Below are 10083 nucleotides of genomic sequence, written 5' to 3'. Positions count from 1 at the left end.
TCACTGGCAGTGCTTGGGAAAGTCTGGCTGCAGTAATGGTTGTTGGCCAAGCTGGGCTCTGGTCTTAGGTATTAATGAACCACTTGAAATTCTGTCTAAAAGCCCCCAGCTGGACTCTGTATGACTGTACATGATCATTTCTCTTGTGTTTTCCATTCCTTCATTGCCCATATGTTTTTCCCTATGGTTTTCCCCTATACTGAAGCTGCCCAGGGGAGAGGGTACCTCTGAGACAAGGCTCTTGCCTAGGAAAGAGAGACCTGTTGCTGGTTACCAGGGAGGGGAGCTCAGCTGTGGACTCCTGCCAGCACAGAACCACTCAGCACTGCTCTCACCCAGCCCTGGGCACTGACCAAAGTGGAATTGCAGGAGTGAGTCTTTGCACAAGACCTGTAATGGGTACAAGCGTGGGAACACGCTGTCCTGCTGTGTTGCACATGGAGATTTGCTGTGGGCCCAGACGTGGACATGGGCATCAGGTAAGTTGAACCTACTGGTGCTGTAAGGCAGGGCATGGTCCATTGCCAAGGAACAGTTTAATGGCAGCTCTGTTGTACCAGGACTGTGCTGATCTCTGGCATCTGTGTTCATTAAGACTGGTTTTGGTGGGTGTAGCTCTGGCCAGTGGTGAGAGAAGGGAAGGGCCCATGGCAGAGCTCACCTGAGGCCCACACCGTGAGCATACGCTGAGCTGAGGTCCCTGCAGCATGGTGGCACATCCAAGCACTGCTGCTTGGATCTATCCATCTCCTGATGCTGTTGGATCGTGTTCTCCATTGCCACCTGCTGCCTGTTGCAGCCCATATCCACTCCAAGTCCACAGCTTGTCTCCAGAGAATGTTCTCAGTGACTCTTTTAACTGTTGTTTGTCAGAAATAAATTCTTCTTTGCCTATCCTTCTTTGTCTCCAGTTCATCTGGAGTCAAAAAGGTTTCACTGATTCTGGCCCCTAGCTCCATCCATTGCACAGGTGTCCTTCCAAGGCAGTGTGTCCTCCTTCCTTAATTATCTTTGCCAACTTGCTGGCACTGCTTCCTTCTGCACCCACTGATGTTTACAGACTTGTTCTCTTCTGATCCCTTGCTCAGCATCAGCCCAGCTTCCTCCTCTTCCTCCTTCTGCACTGCTCAGAGTTCAGCTACTGTGAGGTCCAAAGCCTTCAGGTTGTCTAAGCACCCAAAGCCACTTTTGGGCCTTGCCTCATCTCGCATGTGGTGGTTATGGATCTCCTGCCCGATTGTCTTTTTGGTCTTCCCGTTACAGCTGCCCTTCATCCAGTGCTGCTCTTGTAGGAAAATCCAGGCTGGAAGAATCAGCTTGAGTCATCTGGACAAATCCCAGGATCTCACACTCCTTGCAGGAGTCATTACTTTGCTCTTGATTTTGCCGTGTAGTGAAGGCTTTTGGCTCACAAAGGAGCTGACTGAACCTGGTGCTGGTTTTATTGGTCCAAGCACTGTCCTTGGAGCTGGCCCAGCCCTGGGCATCTGCTCTGCAGCCCCAGTCAAGAGGGCAATGGCCTGGGTTAGGATTTCCCAGGCCGTGAACCTGGACCATGTGCTTCAAGGCAAGCACAGACTTGGTGCTACTGGAGAGACCTGCTACATTTTGGTCTTGTAACTGCACCCAGCAATGTGACACTAAAGAGGAGCAACGTTTCAGAAGCTTCCTGAAAATCTCATTCCTCTGAAGGCATCGGATTGCTGAGAATTCTGAAGGGAAGGAAATGCTTTAGTGGGCAGTTATTTCTGGAGCAGGCACTCTCTGCTCACTTCTTGGACCAGATTATTTTCTTAGGATGGGCCTTTTCCTCCATCTGCTACCCCAAATTCAATCCCTCTGCACCCTGGGAATTGGAAACAAGGGTGAGGCAACATGCCAACATCTTCCTAACAATCTTCCAGGTGGATAACATCAAGGTGTGAGTCTCTGAAATACATCTCTTCCCAAATGCCAGCCTCGATTATTAACATGAGTTAATGATTTACAGGGCTCTCTGCCTCTGCCCTCTCCTCTAGCCCACACATGCCCAGCGAAGGAGGAGGGGCAATGGGTACTACATTTTGTTAAAATTAATTGAGAAATAGGGACAATTTGAAACCACAACCTATTTCTGTGTGCAGCAAAACATGACATTAAAGTGGTAAGTGGAGAGCGTGTGAATGAGCCGGCTGTTCAGGAATGGCAGCTGGATATTTGTCCCAGTTGTCTCCTACCATCTGATTAAGGGAACAAGTTATTTCATCGTGCCATATAAAGTGTGCTCTAACCCACTGACTAAATATAGCTGATCCTTTCTAACTAATGCCTTGCTTTTTGTGTGCTCTACTTGTTTCTGCAAGGAATTGTGGAGGAAAGAGAAAGTGCTGCTAACCGAGGTGCTGTGAGAGAGTGTTTGTAGCCCATGGGAGAGACAAGCACATCCAGCAGACAACATTGTTAGGATTTGGATGGGGCATTAGTTAGCAACAGAGGCCAGGAGTTAACCTGAAGAACCATAAAGCTGGTGCAGAATGGTAATTTTTATGCTGTTTAGTGTCTGTACATTGAAAATAGATGACATAAACAAGTGTTATTACAGCTGGAATAAATGTATGTTGGTTTAGAAATGTAATTTCTAGGCCAAGCTGTTCCTGTTAAGCCTCTTCAGCTGTGCCAAGGCTTTGTCTCTACTCAAAGACATTCTCACACCTGTAAAGCCGTACATCAAACCCCCAGTATTGCCAGGGTTCGGTGTGTTATCCCTGCCTGCCTTAGAGCAGCAAGAAGACACAGGGAGGTTCCTAGGGCTCCCAGGAATGAGTGCAGCTAAAGGGAGCAATGAAGCAGAGCAAACACCGTTCGAATGGTCCAGTCCTGTAAAACCAGCACAGGGAGCCCCTCGGGGGAACGAGCAGAGCCCAGGCTGAGAAACACTCCACGGGCAAAAGCATCCTTGGCAAAAGCAAACCACTTTGGCCTGAGAGTCGTGAATTGCAGGGGGAGACCTGAGATGTTTTAGAGATGTCCCCGCCTACAGCCCAGGCGTTCAGGGAACGCGATACCAAGCGCAGGGGAGCGGGCAGGGCCCCGGCAGCCCGGCCGAGCAGGGAGGGCAGAGGCCGCAGCCGCGGTTGCCGTGGCAGCGCTCCCACAACACGCGGGAAGTGCATCCGGGGCCGCCACAAGTAGTTCCTCGGTGACGGCGGCGGCGCGGAGGGATCCGCCGTGTCCTGGCAGAGCGGCGGCCGCGGCCCGGCGCGGCCCGCCCGGCCCCGGCATGTTCAAGAACACCTTCCAGAGCGGCTTCCTCTCGGTGCTCTACAGCATCGGCAGCAAACCGCTCCAGATCTGGGACAAGAAGGTGAGGCGGCGGGCTCGGGCAGCGGCGCGGCCCGGGGAGCTCGGCTTAGCCTGCCGGGGCAGGCCCGGAGCCTCCGGAGCGCTGCGGGCACCTGTGGGGCCGGAGCTGCAGCGGCCGCGTTACCGGGACCCACGGGAGCGGGATACCGGCATCTCTCCGGTACTGGTAACCGGGAATCCCCCGGGGCCCGTGTACCGGGCCCTCGGGGTGTTTCTGAAAGGAGTGTGTTATTATGAGTTATTTTCTGTCTTTGCTGGGCAGAAGAGCCCGCCCGGCACCAGAAGCTGCAGCACTGTGGGAAGGCTGCAGCAGTGCCCAGCGCTGGCTGTAGGCAGCGGCATGCCCGTGGTCACTGGCGGGGCTGAGGTGGGGGTCCCCTCTGGTGCGTGACCCACCTTTCAGACAGGCTTGCAAAAGTGGGCTGTGTGGCGGCTTGCAGGGTGTAGAAGTTGCGAATGTCTCATCACTTTGTTTTTCCCTCCTGACAGTTTTTAGAGCGGTTCTGCTCAGGGCCCCGTGCCTTCTCCAGGCTGTCTTGCTTCACAGAGCCCTCCTCAAGATGTTTATGATGTTGAGCTGTGCTGCTTCCCCCCGTCCCAAACCATCCATGGTTTAGTGATTCTGCAAAATACTTGTTACAGCCTCTGAGACCAAGGCTACAACCTGTATTTGGTTTCCTGTGCATGAGCCTTAGCTGAACTTCTTGTGGTTTCAGCAGGAGCAAAAGGCTTCAAGGCAGTTCGGACAGCAGTGATGTTTGACCTGAGTGGGCTTGTGTGAGCATTTACAAGTTGTAAGATGAGGGACCCGAAGCACAGACCCATCCTGTTTCCTATCAGTGGGGTACCCATGTAGCTCTGTGAAGAACTGGGATACCTCACACTGCCCATGTGTGTGTGTCTGTGTTTTGCACAAATTTCTGTGACTTTAAAAAAGGATCAACAATTTATTTGGATGGTACAAGGACAGGACACATTAAAGACTCTTAGACAACGGGATGTACTGTACAGACTGGATAAGCCATAAGCAGGGTGGGCTGACCCTGCTTGGAGGTAGAGGTTGGACTGGAGACCTCTGGAGGCACCTTCCCACATGAATTGTCCTGTGCAGGGTGATACTGTTGTGATTATAGCTGGCCAGCAGGAGCTCTGCTTTCAGGGTGGATGTCAGCAGTGGTCCTTTCAGCTGCAATAGTCTTGCAGTATTTCTCTTGCATGAAGCATGGCCAGCCTGGGTGTGCTTGTTGTGAGGATTGCTCTGCTCTTTTCAGCAGTGCATGAAATGCCCCTGTCACTTTGGTGAGAACTGGAAACAGTAATTGACATTCTCCCATGTCCCATGTGCATGCCTGAGATTACTGGGTTCACAGCTGTCCTAATGTAGACTTTCATATCTTTGCAAAAAAAAATCAGCAGGCTCAAACTTCTACTTTTTTTTTTACATCTTAGGGAATATCTCAAGTTTTTGTGATGTGGGGAAACCCCATATATTTTTTTTGCCTTACTAGAATGTGCACTGCTTGTGCTGGGGAAGACAGTGTATGTGTGAGTGTGCAGGAGTGTCCCTGAGTGTGTGAGTGTCCAGCCCTTCCCCAGAGGCAGTCAGCCATGCCCAGCAGTACAGACCAAGTGCCCTTGGTGACTGGTGGCTGGCTGGTGGCTCCACTGTATTGCTTGTTCTTGTTTTTACCCCTTGTTGCACTCAAGTTTGACTCATACTCTTTTATGTTTGTTTATCTGGGCCTCCGATATGAGGCTTGAGTCCCTTGTGTTCACTGCAGCGTATTTTGATAGATGGAAGTCTCGCACTCTGTGTATGTGCAGCACGCTGGGCCATAAACTCTTGCTGGCACTCTGGGGCAGTGATCAAAGCCCTGGGAACAGTGAGGTCCAGGAGAGCGGGAGCCAAGTGAATGCAGATGGGTCCTCCTGGGGTCTTATTCCTTCTCTTAATGGAGCTGCGTGTGGCTCTTCTTTCCCCTCTCAAGTAACGTCTGTGCTGTCTGCCCCACTTTTGTTCCAGGTGCGCAATGGTCACATCAAGCGAATCACGGACAATGACATTCAGTCACTGGTGCTGGAGATTGAAGGAACAAATGTCAGGTAGGAGAAGCCTCTTCTGCTGTTCTGGGGGAACAGGACTCTGCCCTGAAGCAGAGTAATAGATGTCAATGCCCAGCAGACATCATCTTCAAACTACAGCAATGTGATGCCACTGTCTTCGTCAATAAATTGAAGAATCTGGGTCATATCACTGATACTGCTCTGTAGCAGTGTGCTGTGCCTTTTCCTGGATATGGTTGTAGAGCTCTCACTCTCATCCTCAGTGGGACTTAGGGATAAAAAATAAAATCCCATTATTTTTCCATCACTTGAAGGGAAAAAAAGCATTATTTAATATCCAGCCTCAGTCAGCACTGCCAGTTACTGAAAAAGCAGCACTGTCTGCTGTCTCTTCTATTGTCTTGGGCCTGTTCTCCTCACGTGATGGCTGCTCTCCCTACAGCAGGAAGATCAAAGAGAGATTTATGAGGGGAGTTGCTTATGGAGCTTCTCTTAGCAACCTCGTCTCCATCGCCCCGGGAGACAGACGCCAGCTCCATGAGCCGGCTCAGAGTCTCCAAGGCTTCTCCAGGGGTGATTCAGAGCAGGGCACTCCTTATAAGGGCAGTGGAGACTCCTCTCCTGCAGACAGACTGAGCCAATGCTTCTCTTCCTCTGAGAAGTGTTGATACAGAGCTTGCCAGGCGTGACGTGGACTTCTGGGGCTCGTGATCTCTGTTTTCCCAGCCGTATAGAGTGCACAGGGCCTCTGCCATGATCGGGAGGGCTCTACCTGTTCAGTCAAGGGTAGGAGGAGGTTGTGTTAAGAAACAACATTGACATGGCCTTGAAATTGGCGAGGTGAAGCTGTCCAGGAAGGTGTTTCATGCCCTGGGTGAGAAAAGTGCAATTTGAGATGCATTCTTTGTGTCTTTTATCTTTTTCTGCGTGCAGCTACCTCTGAAACTCTTACTCCTGTTACAGGAAGCCCTGGTTGTTGCTGAGATCTTATGATCACAGTTATCCATTTCTGCAGGTCCTCCAAGACTGCATTGGGCCAAGGGAGAGACTTGGGTTACCTCAGGCTGTACACTGTGTGCTGTGTGAGATCCTAAAGTGTTTTTCTCTCACCTCTCAGTACCACGTACATCACGTGCCCTGCTGACCCAAAGAAGACCCTGGGCATCAAACTACCTTTCCTAGTGATGATCATCAAGAACCTGAAAAAATACTTCACCTTTGAAGTGCAGGTGAGGAGTGTGCAGTGGGGAGGCCCCTCCAGGGACCACTGAGGAAGGCGCCAGAGAGCCTGCAGTCTTGTGTTGGAACTTGTCCCAGGCAGTGAGTGATCCCCAAAACAGTTTTGCTTTCTTGGCCATGTGGTGTGTCAGGTCTTCTGGTATGGGGGCATCAGTCAGCTCACAAACACGTTGTTGCTATTCCTGCAAATGGGTCTGTTTCCTGTGTTAAAGTTACTTCTGCTGTGGAATGGAGGGGTGGGAGTAGAGAGCCCTCTTGGAGACGGGTAGTGCTGTCCTGGGGAGTCGGGGGCCTGGCACCTGGGTGAGCAGCCTGCCTTCCTTGCCCAGGTGCTGGATGATAAGAACGTCCGCCGGCGTTTCCGGGCCAGCAACTACCAGAGCACGACTCGGGTGAAGCCGTTCATCTGCACCATGCCCATGCGGCTGGACGATGGCTGGAACCAGATCCAGTTCAACCTGTCCGACTTCACGCGCCGCGCGTACGGCACCAACTACATCGAGACCCTGAGAGTGCAGGTGAGAAGCAGCCATGACCTGCACTGGGAAACCAACAGCTGGTGATGTTCCTGCTGGCTGGGACAGCAGGATGGGAATCTGGCTTCAGCCCTGCCTGGTTCCTTTGCCAGCCCTGCTCTTCGCAGAGCACTGTGGAAGGGGAGCAAAAGCCTGACTTAGGCCTGCCTCACTTTACTTGACTAGGCTGGGATGAAGGAGCCCGTTTCCACCTTATTTCTCTGGCTGGCTGTTGGTTAGGGTGAGACTTGCAATTCCCTGTGGCATGCCATGAAGTTGGAGCTCTGCTGGGAATTAGCTGTGTGTTGCTTTACTGTCCAGATAGGCTGGACAGTCATTGTCTGAATGGGAAAGACCCACAGTGTACAGACCATTCATACCCCTGGTCAAGCTTGTTTCCTAGTGGTAATGGAGTGACTCTTCTTGCACTGAATTGCTTGTAGCAGAGCTGATGCAGTGTTTGTTCCTGCTGAGGACATGGAATTTATTCCATGTGCTAGGAAGTCATGTTCAAAGTGTCCAGTGGTGTGTGTGTTATTTTGAGGAATGTCTGTGTGTGAGCTCCTCTCTCCCTAAGGTACAGGCAGTCAGCTGAGAGTTGTCTGCCTTCTCACATACTCGTGAGGGGACCAGAACAACTCCTTTGCTGCCAGCTGATAGTGGAGGCAGCACAGACTGGACAGGCTCATTCCTGACCTCAGGGAGGCCTGAAGTGGGCATGTTAAAAATGTAGCAGGCTGAGGTTGTGGGTGTTCCAGCAAATGCTGATACCAGCAAAGCAGAGGTCAGTTCACAGCAGAGAGTCCCTGTAGCAACTAAGACAGAACTCTGTTGGCAGAGATGCCAGAGCTTGGACAAATCTTGTGAGTGTGTTCATCCCTGCAGAGAGCATCTAATGCAAAGCAGAGGACACAGACCAGCATTTATCTGATGCCCTGTCAGATTCAAAAAAGCAAGACAGTGAGGTAGATTTCCAGCTGCTGAGCCAAAGAATCCATGTTGCAGCATGACACCAAAGCTGGATGTGGAAAGAGCATGTGGAAAATGGAGTGACTCTTTGTTTTGACTCTCAGATCCACGCCAACTGTCGCATCAGACGAGTGTATTTCTCTGACCGGCTGTACTCGGAGGATGAGCTCCCAGCTGAGTTCAAGCTGTATCTGCCTGTCCAGAACAAGGCCAAGGTGAGCTAGATGTGGAAAGGAGGGTGGGAGAACAGTGAGACTGTCCAGCATTACTCTGCCTTCTCCTTCTGCCTTCACAATCCAGAGTTTATTCTGGCAGCAGAACTCTTGCCAGCTTTGGCCACCAGCCAGGGAGCACCCTCTCTGTTGCCAGGGCGAGCAGTCTGTCTGGGGTGCCTTGTTGCATTGCTTTCCTGCCAAAACACATGGAAATTGTCATTCCCATCTCGGAGCAGGGTGAGCTGTTCAGCTGCTCCCCATGTCCTCCCTGGTTGTATTGAAGGACTCTGGGCAGTTGCAGCCTCCCGGCATCTCTCCAGAGCTTTCATCCATGACTCAGCTCAGCAACTTTGCTCTTCAGAGCAGCTGCAGCTCCACATTTGTCTTCCAGGAGAGATACTGTTTGTGTCTCTGTAGCCCAAAATGAGTCCCCTCTGATCTTTCGCCTGCCCAGTGCAGATGGTGGTGCCACGAGGGGGGAAGGAAACACCATGGCTGCCCTCAGGAGGAGATGCCAAGCTCTGCTCCTGCAGTGATGGGAGAGAAGTGAACATGCAGGCATACTGAGAGATCTCGAGCAACATGCAGCAATTTTGAGGCTTGTGAGGAAGCACCTTTGCCAGGGCCAGCCTGTCCCAATGCAGACACTTATTTTAGCAAAGAATATTCCTGGGCAAAGTTTCAAGCTGCTGAGGGAGGATGTTGGGGGCTCCTAGTGGGAAGTAGAAAGCAGTGTCAACTGTAGGTAACACCTCTGGTGAACCTGTTACTGTCTTCTGGGCTGTAGCAGCCTCACAGAGGTGTCTGGGGAGTACTTGGAGCCCTCCCAGTACTGTTGTCTTGTGCTGCCAAGTCTTGTAAGTGTCTTTTTTCTTCTCCTTGCTCTGTCCAGCAATAACACCACGTTGGGAAGAGATGTTGGCTTGCAAATTCAGAGTCAGAGTTTTCCTGACTGTTCCTAAAATGCTGAGCCTAAACTCTGCAGGTGGCCTGGTACCCAGTCTTGTCTTGCTCAAAGTGGCCACTGTGCCTCCAAAGAAGGGATTCAGCAGGAATTGTGGAGTTAAGTGTATCCTCTTGAAGTTAGCGATTTTATTTTTTATTTCCTTGTTTTCCATCTCTTATATATGCTCTAAATATGGATGTAATACTTGTTCTTGAAAAGTTATTAAACATTTGGCTCTGTAAATCTGCTTCTGTCTTCTTCCTCCTTTGATGGATCCTTAACTTGCACATTTTAGTGCTTCAGAAAGTACCAGAGAATTTTGAGAACCCAGATGTTAGAATTTGCCTCTGAACTTGACTTTGATCAGCACCCTCACTCTTTAAGGGATAGCACAGACGTGAACAGCAGCAGTCTGGTGAGAGGAAAATTAGTGAGGTTCCACAGAGAAGACAGAAACTGTCTCCAATCCATGAAGTTTATGGTACTATGACAAAAACTCACGCTGTTAATGAAAATGGGTTTTTCATTCCCTTTTTCCTTGAAGCCATTTTCCCCAGAGGTGACAAATGAGGCTTACCTGCCTGTTAGGGCACAGTTTTGTTGGCTGTGTAGTTACCAGCTTGCTCCAGCTCTCAGCCAAGCCTTTAGCAGCACGAGGCACACAATAGCCTTCCAGCTGCCAAATTGTCCCTTTCCCCAGGGATCAAAAGGGAGGGTTAGCAAAGCAGCATAACAGGAGCGGAAGTCTTTTCCTGTGCTGAAGCTGCCCTTCCCTGCCTGAAACCAATCTGCC

General features: G+C 50.9%; 1 protein-coding gene across 2 annotated transcripts; it reads left to right on the top strand.

Moving 5' to 3' along the window:
- Positions 1–2991: 2991 nt before the first annotated feature.
- CFAP20 (cilia and flagella associated protein 20) lies at positions 2992–9533 on the top strand. Of its 2 annotated transcripts, XM_023934931.2 has the most exons (6): positions 2992–3343; positions 5366–5445; positions 6524–6635; positions 6975–7163; positions 8234–8344; positions 9237–9533. In XM_023934931.2, the coding sequence occupies exons 1-6, from the start codon at positions 3260–3262 to the stop codon at positions 9240–9242; spliced, it is 582 nt and encodes a 193-aa protein (XP_023790699.2). In that variant the 5' UTR covers positions 2992–3259; the 3' UTR covers positions 9243–9533. The 2 variants fall into 2 exon arrangements, with proteins under 2 accessions (XP_023790699.2, XP_086703590.1); XM_086847464.1 differs by lacking the exon at positions 9237–9533 and having other exon boundaries at positions 8234–8353.
- The last annotated feature ends 550 nt before the right edge of the window (positions 9534–10083 follow it).

Source organism: Cyanistes caeruleus, chromosome 12 (genome assembly GCF_971803275.1).
Source record: "Cyanistes caeruleus chromosome 12, bCyaCae1.hap1.1, whole genome shotgun sequence".
In the NCBI taxonomy this organism is placed as follows: domain Eukaryota; kingdom Metazoa; phylum Chordata; class Aves; order Passeriformes; family Paridae; genus Cyanistes; species Cyanistes caeruleus.
This window is presented reverse-complemented; position numbering and strand designations above follow the sequence as displayed.